The sequence below is a fragment of the Gopherus evgoodei genome, chromosome 13 (genome assembly GCF_007399415.2).
Source record: "Gopherus evgoodei ecotype Sinaloan lineage chromosome 13, rGopEvg1_v1.p, whole genome shotgun sequence".
NCBI lineage: Eukaryota > Metazoa > Chordata > Testudines > Testudinidae > Gopherus > Gopherus evgoodei.
The window spans coordinates 18,948,683-18,971,605 of record NC_044334.1 but is presented as its reverse complement, the minus strand read 5'-3'; the positions used below and the strand labels follow the sequence as shown (position 1 = coordinate 18,971,605).

General features: G+C 45.6%; 2 protein-coding genes across 2 annotated transcripts; one reads left to right on the top strand and one right to left on the bottom strand.

The window, feature by feature from the left end:
• The first annotated feature begins 3,685 nt into the window (after positions 1 to 3,685).
• Positions 3,686 to 9,013, top strand: LOC115660891 (testis-specific serine/threonine-protein kinase 2-like). The gene has a single exon (XM_030582735.1). It carries the CDS (start codon positions 4,549 to 4,551, stop codon positions 5,641 to 5,643), a length of 1,095 nt encoding a protein of 364 aa, XP_030438595.1. The 5' UTR covers positions 3,686 to 4,548; the 3' UTR covers positions 5,644 to 9,013.
• Positions 9,014 to 9,117: 104 nt separating this feature from the next.
• ESS2 (ess-2 splicing factor homolog) lies at positions 9,118 to 22,263 on the bottom strand. Its single transcript, XM_030582734.1, has 10 exons — positions 21,895 to 22,263; positions 19,986 to 20,154; positions 18,239 to 18,334; positions 17,502 to 17,671; positions 16,211 to 16,328; positions 15,334 to 15,467; positions 15,087 to 15,189; positions 11,610 to 11,719; positions 10,601 to 10,716; positions 9,118 to 9,900 (listed from the first exon to the last, which is right to left on the bottom strand). Exons 1-10 carry the CDS (start codon positions 22,054 to 22,056, stop codon positions 9,615 to 9,617), a joined length of 1,464 nt encoding a protein of 487 aa, XP_030438594.1. The 5' UTR covers positions 22,057 to 22,263; the 3' UTR covers positions 9,118 to 9,614.
• Positions 22,264 to 22,923: the final 660 nt, after the last annotated feature.

Here is a 22,923-nt window from a genome sequence, read left to right as displayed (position 1 = left end):
GGGCTACAGACAGTAATGGCATTCTTTAAGTACGTTATGAAGCAAATAAATCCTAGAAAAGGTATAGGCCCATTACTAGGTGGAAATGGTAAAAATACTAATAATGATGCAAAAAAGGCAGGAATGTTCACTAAATAGATCTGTTCTGTATTTGGTAAGAGGTAGGATGATGGACTTGTATCACGTGAGGACGATGAGGTGCTTTCCAGTTTATTAATAACCAAGGAGGATGTTAAACATCATCTACTATGGATAAACACTTTGAAATCAGCCAGCTTGGATAACTTACACCCAAGAGACCTAAAAGCTGGAGAGATATCTGTCCCACTGAGAGTTTTTAATAAATCTTGGAATAGTTGTGGAAATTCTAGCAGACTAGAAGACAGCTAATAAACTGTGAAGAACTTCAAAAAGATCTCACAAAACTAAGTGATTGAGCAACAAAATGGCAAATGAAATTTAAGGTGGATAAATGTAAAGTAATGCACATTGGAAAAAATAACCCCAACTATACATGCAATATGATGGGGGCTAATTTAGCTACAACAAATCAGGAAAAAGATCTTGGAGTCATCGTGGATCATTCTCTGATGACGTCCGTGCAGTGTGCAGCGACGGCCAAAAAAAGCAAACAGGATGTTAGGAATCATTAAAAAGGGGACAGAAAATAAGATGGAGAGTATCTTATTGCCCTTGTATAAATCCATGGTATGTCCACATCTTGAATACTGTGTACGGATGTGGTCTCCTCACCTCAAAAAACATATACTGGCATTAGAAAAGGTTCAGAGAAGGGCAACTAAAACGATTAGGGGTTTGGAGAGGGTCCCATATGAGGAGAGATTAAAGAGGCTAGCACTTTCATGCATGTATATGGAAAAGAGCAGACTAAGGGGGGATATGATAGAGGTATATAAAATCATGAGTGATGTGAAGAAAGTAAATAAGGAAAAGTTATTTATTTATTCCCATAATACAAGAACTAAGGGCCACCAAATGAAATTAATAGGCAGCAGGTTTAAAACAAATAAAAGGAAGTTCTTCTTCACACAGCGCACAATCAACTTGTGGAACTCCTTACCTGAGGAGGTTGTGAAGGCTGGGACTATAACAGCGTTTAAAAGAGAACTGGGTAAATTCATGGAGGTTAAGTCCATTAATGGCTATTAGCCAGGATAGGTAAGGAATGGTGTCCCTAGCCTCTGTTTGTCAGAGGGTGGAGATGGATGGCAGGAGAGAAATCACTTGATCATTACCTGTTAGGTTCACTCCCTCTGGGGCACTTGGCATTGGACACTGTCGGTAGACAGGACACCAGGCTAGATAGACCTTTGATCTGACCCAGTATGGCCGTTCTTATGTAATATGTCAATATGCAACCAAGGAAAGCAGAATGACCGAGTTAGACTGACATCAATCCCTGGCAAGAGTGGGAAGCTGCTATGGGATTCAGCTGATAAAGAACTAAATGACAGGAATATATTGAATTCCAGTCCACATGGTTTTATGGAAAATAGGTCTTGTCAAACAAACCTGAGTTGATTCTTTCAGCAGATTACAAGTTTGGTTGATACAGGCAACTGTGTACATGTAATAGACTTGGGCTTTAATAAAACATTTGACTTCCTACCACACAGCATTCTGATTTTAGAAAATAGCATTGAACTATGAGCACACATAAAGGGGACTAAAAAGTGACTGACAGGTCTTTAATGGGGACTCATCAAGGGATGGAGGGAGTTTTGAGTGGGAGCCAGCAGAGGCCCAATATTAGTCAACATTTTCATTAATGACCTGGAAGTCGATATAAAATCACAGCTGATCAGATTTGCAGATGACACTAAGATCGGTGCAATGGCAAATAAAGATGAAGCTACAGAGTGAGCTGGGCACCTTCCAACAAACTGCATTTTAATACAGCCAAAAGTAAAGTTACGCATCCAGGAACAAGGAATGAAGGCCACATCCAGGAACAAGGAATGAAGGCCAGACCCACAGAACAGAGGACTGTATCCTGGAAAGCAGCGATTCTGAAAAGGATTTAAGGGACACAGTGGACAAGCAATTCAACATGAGCTCCCAGGGGGAGGCTGTGGCAAAAAGGGCTAGTGCAATCGTTGGAGATATAAACAGGGAGTAGTGAATAGGAAGGTGATTTTTCCTCTGTATACAGCACTGGCGGGACTGATACTGGAATGCTGCACAGTCTATATTTTTTTAAAGGATTTTGAAAAACTGGGGAAGGTACAGAAAAGAGCCACAAAAATTAGTTGTGGGTTGGAAAAAATGCCGTACAGTGAGACACTTAAGAGCTCATTCTGGTTAGCTAAGTAAAAAGAAGATGAAGAGGTGATTTGATTTCAGAGAATAAGTACGTTCACATGAAGAACACACCAGATACTAAAGGGTTCTTTGATCTAGCGGACAAAATCATAACAAAAATCAATGGCCAGAAGCTGAAGCCAGACAAATTCAAATTAGAAATAAGGCACAAAATGTTTAACAGGGAGGGGGATTAAGCTCTGGAATGAATTACCAAAGAAGAGGTAGAGCCTTAATTTTTTCTTGAGGTCTTCAAATGAAGACTGGATGCCTTCTGGAAGATAGCTTTAGCCACACAAAGTTATTGGAGTCAATAGAGAGGGAACTGGGTGAGATGTAACAGCCTCTGATATATAGAAGGCCAGACTCAATGATCTAATGGTTCTGGCTGGCCGTAAAATGGATGAATCTCTGTGAATTGTTAAACAGTTCATACATGAACACACCACCAACAAATACTCATCATGGACATTTCTAATGATCTGAAGATATGTAATGTTAACCTTAAATAATATTTATAATCTTAACCTTTAGTGGCAGATTCACCAGTATACTCTGGCTGCTTTCTGCCACTCTGGAGCAATGCAAAGCAACCAGTGTGTACGGGGCAGGTTAAACTGGGTTTCCAGTTGCTCTGCAGCTCCAGAGGAGCCCAAAGCAGTTGGAGTATAGTGGGGAGTATGGCTTGCACTTTGTTTGAGCTATCCAGAATATTTTTTTTTTCACATTTCATTCATGTGTTATACATTGCACGTACATTTCCAAAGCATGAAACTGGAATTTGACTCTCTCTATCATGGACTCCTTCAAACAACAGAACTGTATCACACACATTAGCTGTACAGAACAGCTGGTAGTTAGTTGAATTGTCGTTTATGGTACAGTGGTTCTTGTGTTCCTCAGTGCACTTTAACATAGTTCAGTTTGAAACGGTACTACAGTTATTAGCATATTACTGTAATAAGTAAGGTATAAAATCAACATTATTCATCACAATATACACAAAGAGAAAGCCCCAATTTTTGGACAAAACTCAAATTGCTAAAAATAACCTCCCCAAAGTTAAATTAATAAACCCTCCAAAAAAGAAGCCCTAGATAAAAGGGTGTGGACACATGTACACACACACACTTACTTTAGTTTCTAGGGGGAAAATTCTTTTGTAATTGAAACATGCTGCTGTGGTGCTGGATACTCAGAACACAATCCTATTGAGCTCTGACATAAGACCAGACAGTGTAACTAATGCATCTAGTTTGGATTGTCTTAATGGAGTAAAATGCAAAAACAAACAGAAAACAAAAATGGCCATTGGTAAATTAGGTAGATTATTAAAACTCAACATTTTAAAGCAGTAGTAGTAAGCAGAGTAAAGATTGTTTTGATTTATTACGTTTGAAAAGCGCAAAGCTTCAAGCCTTTGAATAATTACAATGTCTCCTGGCTGTGCTCTACTTATTTCAGAAGAGGTTTTAGAGTATTTTCTGACCAGGTGATTCTCCTTATTAGTTTTTATGCTACAGCAAATAGAATGCATTTTAGAAGCAAATTTATAAGCATTTCCTTGTTCATTTTATCTCATGGAATAGTATTTCTAAAACTAGACAAACAGATTTAAAAGAGAAAGCTGTTCCCTAGTGTTGTGTGTGCGTATACTGTTCTGCAGACTCCCTTTGTATTCATTTTACTTTCATAAGCTACATAAACAAGAAGTATCTTATAATTGAAACTAATCAATTCTCTTAGCCAAGCTATGATCAAAATACAGAATTGAGTAGCAGGCTAAGTAGCATATATAAATATCAAAGCACAGGAACCAAATACTTCCCATAGCCAAAGAATGGAAAAAACACACTTCAATTATTCCTCTTCTCTTCTTGTGAGAGTGAATGGAATAATCATTTTACCGAGATGTTACAGTACAAACAAGGTGACAGCTCTTGTGAAGGATGTGCTGGAATGTTGCTTCGGTTCTTGGATTCCAGTTGCTTTTCAGTAGGTCTGAAAATAGGCATTTAACTTCACTAACCCCTAGTAACAGCAGCTCTGCTTTGTGACATCATAGCCCCACATCATACATTAAACAATGCTGAAGATTCTACAACATCCAACTCAAGAGAAGCAGGGCATCTCAGATGGCCACCATGGAATATATAACAACAGGCTTCTGGCATACGTGATGCAGAGTCAACTTCAACTTATGAATCACTTGTTGCCTCTGGCACCATGGATGATGCTGCAGTCCTTAAAAAGAGAGGCTACATCGTGGGGGGAAATTTAGGAGAAGGGTCTTATGCTAAAGTGAAATCTGCCTACTCTGATCGACTGAAATTTGATGTAGCAGTAAAGATCATAGACCGGAAAAAAGCTCCTCGTGACTTCCTGGAAAGATTTCTCCCCAGGGAAATAGAGATTTTAGCAAAAGTAAATCACTGCTCCGTGGTCAAGACCTATGAGATTTTTGAGACATCTGATGGCAAAGTCTACATCGTGATGGAGCTGGGTACAAAAGGAGACTTACTGGAGTACATCAAGAGCAAAGGGGCTTTGACTGAAGATGTAGCTCGCAAGATGTTTCGCCAGCTGTCTTCTGCCATCAAGTACTGCCATGATTTGGATATTGTCCACAGGGACTTGAAATGTGAGAATCTCCTTCTAGACAAAGACTTTAATATCAAACTGTCAGACTTTGGCTTTTCCAGACGACTGACTCGAGATGAAAATGGCAAAGTTATTCTCAGTAAAACCTTCTGTGGTTCTGCTGCGTATGCAGCCCCTGAAGTGTTACAAGGCATTCCCTATCAGCCTAAGATTTATGACATATGGAGTTTGGGTGTCATTTTGTATATAATGGTCTGTGGATCAATGCCATATGATGACTCAAACATTAGAAAAATGCTAAAGATTCAGAAAGAACACAGAGTGCACTTTCCCAAGTCTAAAAACTTGACAGTTGAATGCAAAGATCTTATTTACCGTATGCTGCAGCCAGACGTGGCTCGGAGGTTGCACGTAGATGAGATTTTAAATCATATTTGGATGCAGACTCCAAAATCCAGAGTTCCTTCAGCAACTTCATTTGTAAAAGAGGGAGAGTGTTCTCAGAATCTTGGCAAGTTGAAGTCAGAGCACAAACAGGAAATAGAACCCCTGGGGGAATCTAAGCCAGATAGACCAGATTACAAAACTGAGTCTAAAGCAGCGCCCAGATTAGAGGCAGTACCAGAAGCAGAGGATGCTGTTCCCGAGGAAGAACAAGCAGAAGTTAATGACCTGACAGATGAAATGCAAAGAACAGGGACCACAAATGGTGATGACTAAAGAATAGCCACCTGCAAGAGTCATTTGCATGTCTTCAGCGCAACTAATGAATAAGACTATGGAGTTAGTTTTGAAAAACAAGAGCCCAGAACAGGAGAAAGTAAAGTCCATTCATAACAAGCAAGTATTTTATAGCAATTCTATTAAATTTTCTTCTAACTTGGTAATCATGTTGCTGAATTGAAGGGTTAAATAAGGAGATAGCTTTTCCAAGCCACCTAATAGATTTGTATGCCCAAGTGACATAAGGCCTATGGAGTACTTTTACCATAGCTGCCCCACTATCGAATGCTCAAAGAGCTGCAGTGAGTTAAGGTTTCTTTTGCGCAATGTTTCATCACAATCTTATGCCCCTTTCACATTTGGGCATTAAGAGAGTGGCAGCGAGCCCTCTCCAAGCCAGTGCTTATATGTGCATAGAAAAGAAATGATCACTGTTTCCCTTCATACTCCAGTGCCGCAGTTGTGCTGGAGTTACTGGGGGTGGCAATTTCTCACCTCACTAAGCTTTACTAAATATTCAGTGCAGCAGCATCACAACAGCAGGTTTGGCCATTTTTTTTTCTCCATTTTCTGATGCAAAGAAATGGATTTTGCTAAACCATGTCACAGTGTAAATGGAGCACTGATATGCAATTGATTACAAGTGCGGATATGCTTACCCATAGGGAAAAGGCAAACTGCACGACTAAGACCCCTCAATTTGTCATATTCTAATAACACAGAACACAGCAGAGGGGATGTCCTCCCCTTACAAACCATAACTCGGCCTGGAAACGTGCCTCCTGTTAGAAGTAACAACCGAGATCCCTGTAACTTTAGATTTGCCTCACTTCACTTCAACTTTGTAAATTTGACAGCACTGTGTCTAGCTAATCAATGTCTCCTGTTTGTGAGAGACTCCGAGGCAGGTACTGGATTAATTCATGGAGATGGAGCATTTTGAAATGCGATTGTAAAGCCATAAATTGGCTGGAGGGACTCAGGGGCAGCTGTAGAGTGCGAAACTACTTTGGATTCTTTTCTACAAGCTGCCCAACCTTCAAGTGACCGTGTCCCACTGAACTGTACCATTTTATGAAACTTTCCAGTGTTACTTTAGCCATTTAGGAATAACCAGCCTTCACGTTCTTGGCAACTTGAGCAGGGAGGGAGATCTGGAACAATGTTAGCTTTTTCCTGGGCACTGCATGGGGCAAATCAGGTTCTGGTTAGCACCACACCTGAAAGGTCAACTGCTGAGTCCCCTTTCCACTGAAGGAGAGATTGCAGGTAGCCCCAGTTAGGTTTCCAAAAGCCACACTGGACATGGTGTTCACTGCTCTACTAGAAAAGGACCATACTGCCCACTCCCACTGGGACAGCTTTGAAACCACACCAATAAAAACTAAACTACTGCTTGAGTTAACACTAGTTTTTGCATATCCTGTAAATAATTCCCTACAGTTCTACACCAATCCCTGCCCGGGGGATGCTATTACAAACATTCAGCCACCTTTGAGAAAAACATAGCGATTGGTTATAATACTTGAGTGAGCTAAATCTTTACAACAGTTTAGAAGCAGGGTTGGGGGAAGAGGGAAGTACCAGATCCCTACTAGACCTCAGCAGCTACAAAACTGATTAGGAGAAGGGCACAGCAATGAGGTCCAGGACACACTCCCCCGACCCCCTCCCCAGCACAGACCCTACCTGGGGAGAAAGAGGAGAGTCCTGACAATTACTGTGAGCAGCACTCCATGGGCACTGGTTATAGGCTCTATCGATTGTCAGGTGCTAGGTGTCAAATCACCATGAAGCACCACAGCCCTGTAGCTGCTGGAAGGGAGGAGTTTCCTCTTTTCCCTTTGCTGCAGTCTCCTGGCTGCTGCGAGCCACCGGGGGAGGTGTGTCTCCACTACTCCATATCCCTCCTCCAGGCTGCTGAAGGAGCCAGGGAGAAGGAGGGATGAGAAGAGGTATAGCTAGGGAACTTTCTAGGTCTTCCTTTCCCATCAATCACTCCAGCTCCCACTGCTGCTCCTCACAGCCTTCCCAAACCACCACCACCAGGGTGTTCCAAACAGCAGCAGCTGTGAAACTGACCCCCGTCTTCATTTCATTCAGCTGCTGCAGGGCAGCGCTAGGGGCAGCACTGGCGCCATCTGCAGAGGGAAGAAGGTGATGCATTGCTTGTATTTGGCAATGCTCTCCTCACAACAGCTCACCAGAAATATTTAGCAAGTGAAAGCTCATGTCTGCCAAAATTAACAGTTTATGCCCCACTCCCTCACCAGACAACATTTCCATTCACTAAAGCAGTTTTTTCTAACCCTGAATTGCAACATTACTAAAAATATTTGTCTGTAGCTTTTAGAAACATCTCCCACTCCTACTTTCACTCTCTCCTCAAGCGAGCCATGCTAATGCATCTGCTCAGCACTTGTTGCCATTGTGGTTATCCTCTGTCAGCCTGACTCTTTTGCTGCCAAGCAGAGCAAGGCAGAAAACGCAGCTCACTGAAGTGAATGACTGGGGAACAGAGACGTTCAAGCTTGTAAGGCAAGTTCTGCTTTTAAGAGAGAGACAGACACACACAGATTGGCCATTAACAAAAAAAATTGAATTTTTATACCTTAAAAAATCCAAGGGATCTCGCCAATTCAAATACGGCCTGAGCCAATGGCCAATGAAGTCAATGAGAAGCTGACCACTGAAGTCAGTGGAAACTGGATTAGGACCATATAGAGCTGTGTTGTGGCTCCCTAAACCACATCAGATGGTCAAGGTGGCAGCTCTATTTGCAATGATTATATTTAAGACACACACAAAAAGATGGATGCATTCCTTGTCAACAGAGGCAGGGCGTAGCACTTTCCTAGTGCACATGAAACTACAAAGGCTGCTGACTTTCCACTCTGACCCCCACACAACACACACAAGGGCTCTGCACTTGAAAGGTGATGCCACAGCAACAGTAAATCTCACTGTCCCAGGCTGGCCTCTCTCCCAAATGACTGCATTCAATGTCAGAGCCTTGTAAAATGCCTATGTGCTTCAGACCAAACATTGATGACTTGTTTTTTCTGCTTAGGTTCTAAGATTTTCAAAGTTCTTTATGACATCTCCAACTTGCTGGGTATTTCAGATGCGCACTCACATCCGTATCTCCTGCTGTACTTCACTGCAGGGCAAAAATACTCGCCACGTTTCTGGACTCTATCCAGGAAGGCAGACTAATAGAAAACGTGAGCACTGAAGGCTGCTCCCCTGTGTCCTCAAAGGACTAATGCTCGCCATGGGGCCTGTTCGACACTGAAGAGTGCAGTTTAAATAGACGGAAAGATAGAGGCTTTCTGATAGTTTGGTTCTTTCTATGTAGAATTGGGATTGGAAGAGGAAAGAATACAGAGACTTGCCTACATCTCTTCTTTACTCAGCAGAACAGCATTTTTCGGTGGAACGCAAAGTCATAAGCAAGAAAGTTTCACACCTTGGTTTAGGCCTTAATACAAAGGCTCGCTACACTTTATAAATAGACACATCTGTACAGAAAGAGAGGCACTCAAACGCAGTCAGAAGACGCAAGCTTTTTAAAAAACCAAGGAGAATTACAAAAAATATCCCAAACATTTCTGGCTATTTTCCAAAAGTCCAAGCCCTTTTATGCTATTTCTGGAAGCGTTCTTGTCCCCTATCGATTCTGTGTAACACGTCCACATGGTACTAAGAGAAATTATACCACACTGGTCAATATTCTGCTTCCAAAACGCATGTCGCAGGCTGCTCCACTCTTGTTCTAGTAATGGCATGTCAAGTGTGGGAACTATGCACTACTCGAGGGCAGAAAAGGTACCAAATCCAGCAACTGCTCGATCACATTCGAGCAGCTTTAAGCAAATGCCCCTTGCTCCTGGCAACGTATACTGCCCTCAGCTTGCACACAGCCCTGCATAGCCAATTATGCAGCCCCCTGCTGGTGAAGGCGGTAGTTAGAAGAAATCAGATGCCTTTCGTCTTTTAGGGAGCTGCAGCAGGTTGTCTGTGATTGAAGCGGGATCTTGTGTTACTGGAGTCTCGGAGACAGTCCTAGGAGGTGGGGTGCTAGCGGGTGTGTGTGACCCTCCTGCTGGGGTCTTGTAGCCAGGGGTTCCTGGGTGTGCAGGAGAAGGGGTATAACTGGCTCGCAGGGCTTTGTCAGTGTATTTGCTCGCCGTCCTATTTACTAGTCGCTGCAACGCTGGTGACATAGCTGGACTCAGTCCTTTTGGAGTGAGGCTGAAATAGAAGTGGAACAGTTTAAAAAAGGGCTTTTTAAATAAAAAGTGATGCTGTGGGTCAGGGTACACAGAGCACTGAATAGACACAGCACCTGCCAGGCCTTCAAATTCTGACTCGCACACTCCCTTTTCCTTCCACTCCTGCATGACTTGAATCATTCAGAGCACAGCTCAGGACAGAACCTGGCCATTCTGCTCTTTTGGCAGCAATGCCTGAACTCTCCCCCCTCATTTGTGTGGTTAAACCTCAGCCTCGCTGTCTCCCTCTCTGATTAATGGCAGGAGCGCCCCGTATGCAAGCAATACTCCCTGGCCTTTTCTTTGGGTCCAGTGAGTCCTTTCCGTCCCCACCACAAAACATCAAGCCCTGGAACTTCTCTGCCTTTTGTGATCAGTTGGGGCACTTACCCTCCTGGAGCAATGGCATTTTGGCCTGGGAGGAAAGTTCCCAAAGTACACGCCTCTCCACCATACTGCCAACAGGCTTCTCCTAGAAACTGGGCTTATTCACATCTAAAGCCTCTTCCCAGCTTGAGTGTATCTATTCTTGCTTCTCAAAGCCCCTCCTTCTCCTGATCCTTGTACTCCTTCTCCTAACCCAAATGCCTTTCCGCTATGCATGCTGGATTAACTCTTACTAGACAGCACTTGCTATCCTCCCCCACTGCCAGGCACAGTTTACTATGGAGAAGTCTCACTTGGCCAAGTTTTCTGTGACTCTTCTTAATGCTTCCTGTTTCTTTGCTCGGTTTTTAGCAGCCGCCTCATTGGCCATCTTGAGTCCTAACCGCTCTCTGCGCCCAGGTTCCAGGATCTGTAAATACACCAAACCAGGTAAGTCTCCAGGCTGCTAACCAGTCACATTCATAGCTGGAGTCCAACCCATAAGGATCTACCTTAAGGATGGGAGGGGAAGAGAACCCACTCTTGGCTTTGCTGCCATATGGACAGCCAGAGGCAGTTGAAGATACAGCAGGATCGCCAAGCTGAAGATCTGTGTAACAAAAGTGGTAAAACAGTAACCGCCTCCTTGGCTGAGCTGAACTCTGGCATTTGCTTCAGCTGTTTCCTCTGAACAAAATGTATCACCTCTGTTTTACCTTAGCTCTCATCCAAACCCCAATCATTGCTAAGCTCTGGAAAAACCAGCCAACTGCACTGCCCAGGTCTGACAAAACAGACACAAAAGTTCCACTGCTGCTATCTCAGGAATCAAACCCAAAGATCCTCATTGTCTCCAGGCAGGAATGGGAGATGTCCTGCATTTCTGGTGAGATGCAACTAGTAGAGCCACGTCACCTCCCCAAACCTCACTGGACTCAGATGTCTCAGCTGGTGGTGATGGGCCAACAGGACCAAGCTGGAAGGAAGCCACTCAGCAGGGAAAGTTTTATTTAAGGCTCCCTATCTACTTATATATCAAATCACAAAAATGAGACACCCTCCTCCTCTCCAGACTCCTGGAGAACCCCAGAATATTCGACCCCCAACCTCAGGATGCCTGGGATGGACCACAAGCACTAGGTAGCTCATGGCCAGAGCATTTTATCCAGCTAAACTCTACCCATAGGACCTAGATAGCCAGTACCACAGCCCAGTCATAACTCTTACAATAATAAATGTTAATCTATTCATGACTCCTCCCCTCCCTAGCCACCCAGTCCATCCCCCCAAAAGATCTGAGTGATGGATTCTAACATGGAATACCTTAAAGGCCGGTCCAGGTGTCCTGTCCACATATGGCGTTTCTGACCCATCTACTCGTAATGGGGTGCTCTCTATCTCACCCCATGTCATAAGAGGAGAGTCGTTGACACCTAGCAACAAGTTAAGAAGAGTCAGTCTGGAACGCAAGACATTTGTAGAGATTGCAACATGCAGAATGTATGCACTCTGCCCTAACACAGGAGTGGTCTTCTCCACACAACAGTAAACAGAAGCGGGTTACGAAACAGCATAAATCACTCATCACCCAATGGAATAGACATTACTCCAGAGACAATCACACTCACTGTAGGAAAGAGATACCATCCCTTTAACAATAGCTAGAGCTGCAGGACAATTTCTCAGAGCCTGATCTGGTAGCTGGCTTGTTAGGATAAACAACAGGATCTTCCACCTAGCTGACTTCTGTTTTAGAGAATATTTATACCATGGAAAGGATCTGCACTGAACATGCCAGCTAAAGGCTTTGCCAGGTGCTGGAAAGGACACAAGGATCCCCAGTCTTCAGTACGAATGATGAAAAATAAATGGTTGCAGGAAGGTCAGCATAAGATCAGTTAGCACCCAGTAAAAACAGAGCTCATTAAATTCTGATTAAGTACCAGAGAGGTCATTATATAGAATCCACGATACAGATTTATTCGAAGGGAGGGAGAGAAAGTGGTAAGGCTGAGGGAGACTGGAAGTGGCAATAATGGATTGCAAAATGAACAGGAGCTTGCAGTACACTATGGATCACAGAGAATCTGTTTGGATCAGAATGGCAAAGAACCCCAGCGTGTTGTTACTGGATCTATCCTAGTACAGGGGCTGCCCTTTGGATGAGATGGTGAATCATTACCACGCTGAACTGGCCTCAGCCACCGACACACTGGCTCCAAACAGTCCCTTCCTCCCCGTCACTCTCACAGATTTCCTTGGTTTTCTGACACCCTGCACTGGATGAAAAGAGACAGGCCCAAACTCAAGCACCGATGGCAGAAAACAAAGGCTGATTCAGACAGAATAAAACATAATGAATTCCTCAAAGCCTGGGCAGAGGCTGTATTACCTGCCTAGAGAACTTCCTATCAGCCTCCACTGAGGCTGCCAAATCTCTCCTAAGGAGCTATCCAGGATGGCAAACCACATCATTAATGCAGGTTGTAGGTGGTCTGGATTAGAACCAGGCACTCTGAAGAACTATCTTACTTCACTGAAAAGATCCACACATTCAGGAAGGCTTCTCAACCAGCATGGACTCACTCCATCTGCACCCATCAGCCAACCTGCATTCCCAGAGTTCAGGGCATTCACTCACCAAGAGGTAGGGGACACCCGAAAGGTGTCCCAACAAGACTTGTGAATCGGACCCACACTGATCCAGGCTTGTTCATGACCCTCTTTCACAACAGTGCCACTCCCGACCAAAACAGCCAGAGCTTCATCCACAGACAGAATGTGCCCTTCTTCTTTCAAATACAAAGCAGTCCTACCAACACCGAAGAAACTCACCCTGGATACTTCAGTCCTAGTCATCTTTCAGCCCGTGTCAAACCTCCCAATCCTGAGCAAGTTTACAAAGAAGCTAGCAAGAGACCAACTACTAGCTCAGCTAACTGAGGCCAACGTTCTAGACCCGGCACAATCTGTATTCACACCAGGATACAAAATGAAACCGCTTTAGTGGCACTGCTGGATGATCTCCTGCTGTCGGTGGCTAGAGAGCAGACTCACTCCATTCTCACCCTCCTGAACTTCTCTGCAGTGTTCAACACCGTTGAGCATGAGATGCTACGATTTCATCTGAGAGGGATGGCAGGAGTCCAGGGTAAAGTGCTAAAATGGTTTCAGTCCTAACTGGAGGAATCCACCCGAAGAGCAGTGAAGGGAAACAGCACCCCGCACTACTAGACCCCTCACTTGTGGGTTCCACAAAGATCAATTCTCTCTCCAGGCCTTCTCAATATCTACATGCAGCCACTCGGTGAACGGCTCAACCGACATGGACTCAAGTGCCACTAACATGCAGATGACACGCAGCTCTCCCTATCATTCATATCATTACGTCCACATCACTAGCACCACAATGGCCCAGTGCTTGGCTGAGATCAGCTCATGGATGAAGAACAGTTGGCAGAACCTGAACAAAACACAGGTGATGCTGGTGGGCAGAGAAAGGGATTTTGAGGAGTTTGCAGCCACGGTGCAATCTCCTTTGATTGATGCAAAATTGGTCACGTCAGTCCGCAGTCTAGGAGGACTCTTGGGTTCCTCAGTGACTCTGAACTCTCACAAAGCAACAGCTGCGAGTAATCCTTTCTACCATCTCTAGCTGGCTCTGTACCATCCTGGCAGACGAAGACCCGCCCTCAGTTATTCGGGTCTTCATCACTGCTCGGCAGGACTACAGCAATGTGATATACCTGGACATGAAACTGAAACTCCAGCTAGGACAAAACACTGCAGCACATCTCCTCAGCAGCACAGGTGCTGCAAGCACATCACACCTGTCCTCCGCTCTCTACACTGGCTTCTCATAGAGTAGTCAATCAAGTTCAAGGTCTCAGACCATATCTTCAAAGCGCACCATTGCCTGGGTCCAGCTTATCTAAAAGACCGTCTAAAGCTCCAGGCCAAAGACCGTGGTGGACAGCTTCACTGCTCTGGCACAATGAAGCTCTGCACGACACGGGTTAAGCTTGCTGCTGCAGGAGACGGAGCCTGCTCCCGGGGTGGCCCAAGACGGTGGAATGAATTTCCTCCAGAGCTGAGGACTATCACAAACCTCCCCACTTCAAGTGCAAGGCGCATTCCTTTGACGTGCCTTCTCCGATATAACCACGTAGCAACCAGTATATTTATTTAACCATTAAAAATTTAAAAAAAAAAAAAAAAAAAAGACAAAAAGCCCTCCCAAAACATGACCCTCCCCCACACACTTCTCCCTCTGGGAAGAGGACGACAGAATAAACAACACATGACAGATGTGCTTAAGGCACTCAGCTACTTCAGTGATGAGTACTGTATAAAAAAAAATCTATATAGAATAGAACCGCTCGGGGGGGGACAAAAAGGAGGGGGAGTAAATGTCTGTGAAATGCTTTGAGGTCCTTGGACAGAGGCACTAGAGGGATGATCACCACCAGAAAGTCACAAGTGCCGTGCTCCCCTCAGAGTTCCCATAAGCCTTTCCTAGGATGATCTAGTCCATTCAACCCGAGTCCAACGAAGCAGCATACAGCTCTCAGAGCCTCCTGAGCCCAGCATCGTTTGTGTCTTTGGACTGAGATTTAACAGAACACTAAATTGGCATATTCTCTACCCCAGAGACCCATTGGCTCAGCAGGCATGTAAAATGGAAGTCAAAGCTGCCTGATTAAAAAAGCGTCGATTCCTAGGGTGGAGTTTATATCAAAAGGTCAGCGGAACAGGTCAGCATTGCAACTCTGCTTCAGAGCAAAAAAAGTCTCTTCTTACCAGGTGCAGGAGAGGGGGTGGCCACAAATCCATATCCATTCACTTTTGGAGACTCCTGGGGGATCAGCTCCTTGCCATCTGGCCCTACTTTGCCCTGTTTGTACTAGAACAGAAAAGCTGGCATTAATCAGGTGCATTTTCAGAAAGCAGCCAATAGGCACATTCACCACGTTCAGTTCTTATAGCTCATGCACCTCTCCCAATTAAGGGTATTTTGGTCACAAGCGTGTCCCGTCTGTAAACCAACCTGGGCATTGAGGGCTGCTGCCTGCTGGAGCTGGGATTTGCTCACAGCTTGGCTGAATGGATCTCTCAGAAAGCGGGTGTTTCTATGGACAACTTCACGAGGCTTCTTAAACACATCATCCTCATCGGGCACACCTGGAATGGCAAGCCAAGTCATCAAGGAAAGGGCTGTGGGGCCCATTAACGGGCAGGCTGGCCTAAAGCCTCCACACAAACACACAATCTCAGTGGTCAGTACACGGTTCTGCAAGATGCAATGTACAGATGCAATTATATTTTGCCATTTCCATCCATTTCAAATAAAGTTCACACTAATGTCCTTAGGACAAATCAAGGCTACGTTAGAACAGCAGGAAACACACAAGAGTTCCTACATTTCACATGAAGGTTATCTACCATGCATCCACAGCTGAAAAAGACATCTAAGCCCAGTCTGGGATTGTTAAAGGATCCCGTTGCCTTTCAGACAGCAGCCAAGGGTCCAGCAAACCCCACGTATCCAGAACTGAGCAGGACGGTAGGAGGAAAGCGGGGAACTGAACATGCTCATTAATAAGACAAAGCCAATAGGAGAGGAGCTATGACTCCTGAAAACAAACACCCAGTGCAGTGTGGGGAATGAGCGACAGGATGACAAATGGCAGCCAGGGCAAAATGACACTGGAATGACATGGGAAAGAATGAAACTGAGCATATCCCCGCCTTGCAGAAGGAAAAGCTGCAAAGTGCAATCTTAACACAATGACAGCAATTCAGGCACCCGAACATGTGCTGGGGAAAGCAAAGCTGAAATGCAGGTGCCGCGTGGCATCCGCCCACCTGAATCAGTGCATGTTTCCAAATCTGCTGATGCCTCTTAAGGGGACAGTTTGCTTTACCTGGTGGGTAATACATCAGGGAATTCTGAGCCTTGTACTCCCAGGTCTCCAAGCCAGCTTTCCCGCTCTCCAGTGCCTGCTGCTCTGCTGAGGGAAGCGCCAGATTCTCAAGTCGTCGCTGAAATCAAATTTAAAACAAAGCCTGAATTTCAGATTCTCATTTCTAACTGAAAATCAGCTTGGTAATTCATCTGCTTGTTGCTCTGCTTTTCATCTCTTACTTCTTCTGTCTTTCAGAGGAGAGCAGTTCAGAGATTGAATTTATTTGAAGAGACCAGAGACAACTGCTATAAAATAAGATATGAAGTTTAAAGGAAGAGGTACAAATATTAGCCCTGGAATGGCTTCTTGCATTTCTGTACCTCTCTTCTGTACCCTAGCATGACTCAATCACTGTTTTGAGAATGCTACTCTGGTGTTGGTCTTTTAACTTTGGTATCAGATATTTTGAGTGGACAGGATGTATACAAGGCTACAAAACAGTGCACTTTATTACAGAATCTTTGTAAACTTAAATTACACAAAGCTCTTTGAGATTAAATGCTGTGCAGTCCTCTAGAAATACTGACAACAGAGCTCCCACCCCAGTAACAGCTTCCCCCTCCCAAGTCCCATAAAACTTTATTAACTAGACAAGACACTTTTTCAGGTGTTTCCTGTCATATTTAACACACTTCATATCAGCAGAGGATTCTGAACGCCAATACTCGAAAAAGAACCAGAATCTGTCTGCCAAGAATAAGGCATTGACAGATGAACACAAAGAGCTGTTCAACAGCTCGCTAAGGGATGTTGCCAATAATTCTGACACTTGCGCTTAGACAGCGCTTCACGTTTTCAAAGCTCTGTATAACATATATCCTCAACACCCCCTGGTGTACGTCAATATTATCCCCAGGCTGCAGATATGGAAAACGGAGCACAAAAGGGTTTAGTGAGTTGTCCAATGCTACAGCAAATTGGGGCAGAGGCAGGATTAAACTCCAAGCTCACTAAGCTAGATCTCACTGCCTCTCACACACACACACACACAACTCAAAAGCAGTCAGTGTTGCGTCCTTGATGCACCAGTCTGAATAATTCAACAGTCACATCTCTAGAGACAAGGAACAATCACAATGGGTTCAAGTGGGACTCAACAATAGAAGGGAACTTAACACTCTCTCTTCTCCCGTCAAAGGCAAGGGAGAAACTAGAAATCCTCTTTCTCCCTCATTTGGTTAAACAGAAGCCAGCCCTTGTCCACAGTACTATGTTCAAAAAGCTCAGCCTTCAGGAGCCATTTCCCCACCTGGGCAAACTCCTCTTCTGCTTCATACAGCCAAGAATGCCTGGCCTTTTCCTTCTCTTTGGCCACTTCCATGATCTGCTCAAATGAAGCATTATCTTCACTGGTGTGTTTTATTAAGAAGCTGTCCAGGCTGGGAAGAGTATCCTTACTCTGTTCTTTCTCCACTTCTCCTAGAGAGATGAGGGAATAAGTCTGAGGAAGGGACTCACACTCCCCTTTCTGTAATGAGCAATGTCTGGTTATTAATCCCCCATGCAGATATTTCCCCCCCACTGGTCCATTCTTAACGTGAGCATTGCTGAGGAATATGCATCTAAAAATGAAAGTACATATGAAATACAGAGTAGTAGTAGCGTTGACTTGACTTATTGAAGGATCAATGACCCTCTTCCACACTCATCCCTTTCAGGATCATTCGTTTATTCACGTTAAAGGACAATTCAGAAGTAGTTTGCTGCCAGACGACATGTCTGTGTTCATACTGTCCTGTATATGAATAGCTGTGCTCTTACCACCTTGCCCACAGGCAGAAACCCTTTTCTTGGGAAGCAATGAAACTCTCAGCGACGGTTATTGATCCATGCAGGCCCACATCCCACCCAACCTGTGATGGAGTTTCACTTAGAGCAGATATTAGAAGGGCCCACTTTAGTAGAAGGTTAACACCCAATAACATGCACAGCAGTATTTCCCCTCCTGCTGGAGAACCCAGATAAAGAGAATAGCCCCTTCCCTACCTTCCTCCGCAGCTTTGATCCCAATCTTCGGTTTGTTCAACAAGGAAGAGGTGCCTGGGTGCACTTCGGGTGTTTCGAATGTGGCTGGAGTAACATCTGCGCCAGAGAAATAAATCCCAGCATGTGTTACAAAACTGGGGAGCAGAACGTCATCACATTACCCCTAGTGGATAAGCAAGAAGCTGCAGCCTCTTCAGGGGACTTGTCTGCCAGCTCTCATTAGTTTTAGGTGACCTACCTGTGGCTAAGAGGGAGGAATTCTTTAAATAGAGTTAGGGAAGGGTTTTAAATGATTTCTGTGTAAATCGGTTCCAACCACTGATGAAGTTTCTGCTCATCTAGATAACTGGTCCTACTCTTGCGGGGCACCAATGGCAAGATTCCCATTGATTTCAGTGGGGGGGAAGACTGCATTCTAAGCATTCTTTATTTTATCTGAAACAATGACAAATAAAAGCAGGCAATGATTTGTGTTTCATGACAGCCCTCACACAGGGCAATGCCAGGGACTGCCAGTCGCAAACAGCAACACCAATACCACAGGGAGGGAACCCATTCAAAGGTACATGTCCTCCGCCACAAAGTGGCAAGTTCCCACTAGTGCAGCAGCTGCCCCTTTGCAAGCAAACACCCCAACTCCATAGCAAGAAGTCAACCAGAGGCTGAGTTTTACTGTGGGGAAGCCTGTGAATTACCCAGCATGAGAGTTACATGCCAACATGGGAAACAGCACCTAAAACCAGGCTGAAGGAGGACAGGAGGGAAATTAACAAGAACAGAAGAAAGAACGAAAGAACACACACCCCACAAGCCCTGTAAACGGCATGCTCACTTAATTGAAATGTCTGGGACACAAACATATTTTGTGCAAGGAATCTAAAATAAATAAATACGTTGCACGTGTATTCTGCCCAGCACATATTTCTTGCCTACAGGCATCTTCACAGCAGCTTACAGTGTGACTTGGTGTTTGCTGGCATATTGTGACACTGTACATCCCTCTGTTCATTGCATGCTGCTTCCTTGATCTCTTACTGATGCTAAACAAGTTCTTACCTTAAAATGCTTTTAAACGTTTTAAAGCTCGTACGAGGTTTATTTTTAAAGCAATTCCTGAAACAGAAGCAGGTATCAACCAGTACAGTGGAGGCCTATGACATGAATCTCTGATAATCAGGCCATCTATTTCCACTAGAGTGTGTTAATTAAAAGGATACCCCATTGTATTAAATAAAGCTTCACAGCAGGATTCAGAAGAAGGTTTGACATAACAAGACTATCCAGAGTTATAATAGTAAGGATTAAACAGACAGCTGAGAGTTTCCAAAGAGACATAACACCTCATGTTTCAGAGCACAGGGTGACCTCTAACAAATGGGAGTTAAGAAGAAGTTTCAAAGTGGGCTGGTTACTTTATAACCGCTCCTCTACATGGTTTCTTGTACCTTTCATATAAAGAAGCTGATACCAGCCACTGTCAATACACCATTGTGTCATCCAGGCTGGTAACTCCCGTGCAATAGCTACTTTTCCATAATTAGATCAGAAGGCAGCTACAATGATAGATTCTGTGCCTTAAATAAGTTGAGTTCCCAGTCACTCAACACCACAACAATTTACCTTGCTAGCATAAAACAGTCCATAAAAGTGACAAAAAGACAGTAGCGCTTCATATCTTTTACTTTATGACACACAGCCATACTAATAGCCTGACCAGTAAATTAGCCACTGAAGCGCCAGCCCTTACATGGTGCAGGTGACTCCCTGGACCATTTCCCCAATGAGGAGCCAAATTTGATAGCGATTTGTCTCATTTTCTCTAAGTCGCCACTTTCTTCAGCCTCCAAGTATTCCTTCTGAGCACGTAACTTCTCAACATCAGGGAAGAAATCCCTCTGAATAATTTTCTCCAAACTCTATAGTTAGAGAGAGAAAGAACAAACAATTCTAAGCATACCTGACAAGCAAGACAAAACAAGATCAGTTTGGGGAAGCTTTCTTGAAAGAGGATAAGGATTTAGGGTTCCGTGAAAGGCCTTGATTGACTGCAATGCATGACTGATACCGAAGTCCTATTTATCCGCAAGAGGTACCACAGATGCACAAACAATACCAGTGCTGGCTTCCCAGACATTGCCCCAGCAGCAGGCTCGACTATGATCTAGAGCAGTGGCTCCCAAATTTTATTTACTGAATCTCCACAGGGGAATTCATGTTCCATACATGCCCACCCCCTTCTACCCTTTGTTGCATCCTATTTGGCCCTGGCGAGTAGTCTAACAACCCAAGATGAAAAGGTCCACATCCAGTTAACCTGACCCATTTGGCTCCCTCCGGCAGATTTTTCACGAAATGTTGTTACGTATACCACCTTTAATTTTGAAGGAGCCCAAAATACTCTGCGAAAAACATTTATAAACATATACTGTATAGGTGTCACATTATATAGTGCTGAAACACAGCCAGCTCTGGAGCAAAACCCAGCAACTGCAGAGCAGTGCACTTGCACAGTAATGTTACACTGCAATCTTGGACAGGAAACAAGAATCTTATGGCCACTATAACTAAAAAGTATCAGAGGGGTAGCTGTGTTAGTCTGTATCCACAAGGAGGAGTCCAGTGTAGGGTGACCAGATATTCCGATTTTATAGGGACAGTCCCGATTTTTTCTTATATAGGTTCCTATTACTCCCCACCCCTGTCCTGATTTTTCACATTTGCTGTCTGGTCACCCTAGTCTGGTGGCACCTTAAAGATTAACAGATTTCTTTGGGCATAAGTTTTAGTGGGTAAAACCCCCCAAATAAATCTGTTACTCTTTAAGGTGCTACCCGACTCCTCATCGTTTTTATAATTAAAAAGAGATTGGGGGGGGGAAATCTTCCCCTTCATTTTTCCTCTGTTTACTGTGTATTAAGCAGCACCTTGTACACCGTCAGTTTCACCCTTCCCAGTGTGGTCAGTGTCTTTCCCAGCTGGTGGGATGGGCTCTCCACCCAGGAGTTGGGTTAATAACAGTTTTAAACACAGAACAGTGGGGCTGTATAGCCACTCACGTTGGCATACATGGGTCGATTTGTCCAAAACCACTTTCCCCCTTATTCTAACAATGTTCTGGGCAATGCTAAGCCGTCATGGCCCCTTTTGGGGAGAGGCACAAAGCGTGGCTCCCTGGACCCGCAGTTTGAGCCACAGTGGGGGGACCCGATCGGGGGTGGGGGAGATATCACTCGCTATGTCAGCCTCCCCGCCATCCCCCTTCATGAATAGCACAAGCTGAGGCTGCCTAGCAAGGAAAAGGAGGTAGGACCCAACTCACACTGACCCTCAGACCCCACCTGCAATGACCGACCACTTCCCCCCCAGCCTACCTACCCTCAGACAGCCCCAACCTCCCTCCCCAACCCCAAGACAAGTCTGGCCTCCCTCCCCAGACCACCCTCCCTTTGTCCCCCCGCCAGACAGCCCCGGCCTCCCTCCCCAACCCCAAGACAGGCCTCGCCTCCCTCCCAGACAGCCCCTCCTTTGCCCCTCCCCCAGACAGCCCCAGCCTCCCTCCCCAACCCCAAGACAGGCCTGGCCTCCCTCCCGGACACCCCCCTTTGCCCCTCCCCCAGACAGCCCCGGCCTCTCCCCCCCACCCCCGGGCCGATCACCTCGATGTAGCTCTCCTCGTCCAGGATCCTCTTACGGCGCTTGGGAGGCTCCTGGGCCGCTTCCCGCAGCACAGCCACGGCGGCCCCGTCGGCCTGTAGGGGCACCAGCGCCAGAGGCGAGGCGGACGCGGTGACGGTGACGGGAGCCCCCGGCTCCTCCATGGCGCCGGGCCGAGGATCGCTGTCAGCCAGGACAAGAGGGCGTCCGCGGTATCTCGGGGCAGGAGCCGATCCGGTCAGAATCGGAAAAAGGGTGGGGGGGTTGCTTGACCCTTCCCAGCCACCGTCGCAACGCGCTGCTTATTGGGACTTGTAGTTTTCTTTTAGCGCGCTAGTCCCTCTTGCAGGCGCTAACAGCGCCGCCGAGAGGCGCCTGGAAAGCCTAGAGCGGCAGGCTAACGGGAAACCACAGAGAGCGGCTAGCGCGTGGCAACGGGAGAACGCTCCCCCTGTCGGCAAGGAGGAGGAAGGGCGGCTAAGGACGCCTGCGCGTCGGGGACGAGCGCCAGTGAGCAGAGGGCAGACGGCCTGACAGAGCTAAGCGTTTCAACGGGGGCGCGCCTTGGCTCTGGGTCGCAAGGGCAATGGGCGGGAAGGAGGCTTCATTGTGTGATTCAGACAGTGGCAGACTGACCCCAGACTAAAGCACAAGGCTGAATCCAGCGATGCTGGATTTGATTTACTGAGGGCTTGTCTACATCAGAAAGTTGCAGCGCTGGTGAGGGAGTTACAGCGCTGCAACTTAGGAGGTGTACACATCTGCAGGGCACCACCAGCTCTGCAACTCCCTGTTTGCAGCGCTGGCCGTACTCCCGTTTTGTCTCGGGTGTAGAGGATCCAGCGCTGGTGATCCAGCGCTGGTAATCAAGTATAGACACTTACCAGCGCTTTTCTTGACCTCCGTGGAATAAGCAGGTATCGCAGCATACCTGAGGAAGCCTCTGGTAATCAAGCTGGTCTCCTTCCCCGGCTTGCTCTCGCGTTCCCCGAACCCCGAGCAAGCAGGTCTCCTTCCCTGAGGTTTGCTGG

Excerpts from the sequence above, each read along its gene's own strand:
- LOC115660891 (XM_030582735.1), top strand. The coding sequence starts at position 4,549 with ATGGATGATGCTGCAGTCCTTAAAAAGAGAGGCTACATCGTGGGGGGA.
- ESS2 (XM_030582734.1), bottom strand. The coding sequence starts at position 22,056 with ATGGAGGAGCCGGGGGCTCCCGTCACCGTCACCGCGTCCGCCTCGCCT. Across the intron at positions 15,468-16,210 it reads CCTGATGTATTACCCACCAG|GTGTGCCCGATGAGGATGAT; the intron begins GTAAAGCAAACT and ends TTGCCATTCCAG. Across the intron at positions 9,901-10,600 it reads GTCACAGAAAACTTGGCCAA|CCTCACTCCAAAAGGACTGA; the intron begins GTGAGACTTCTC and ends CTTCTATTTCAG.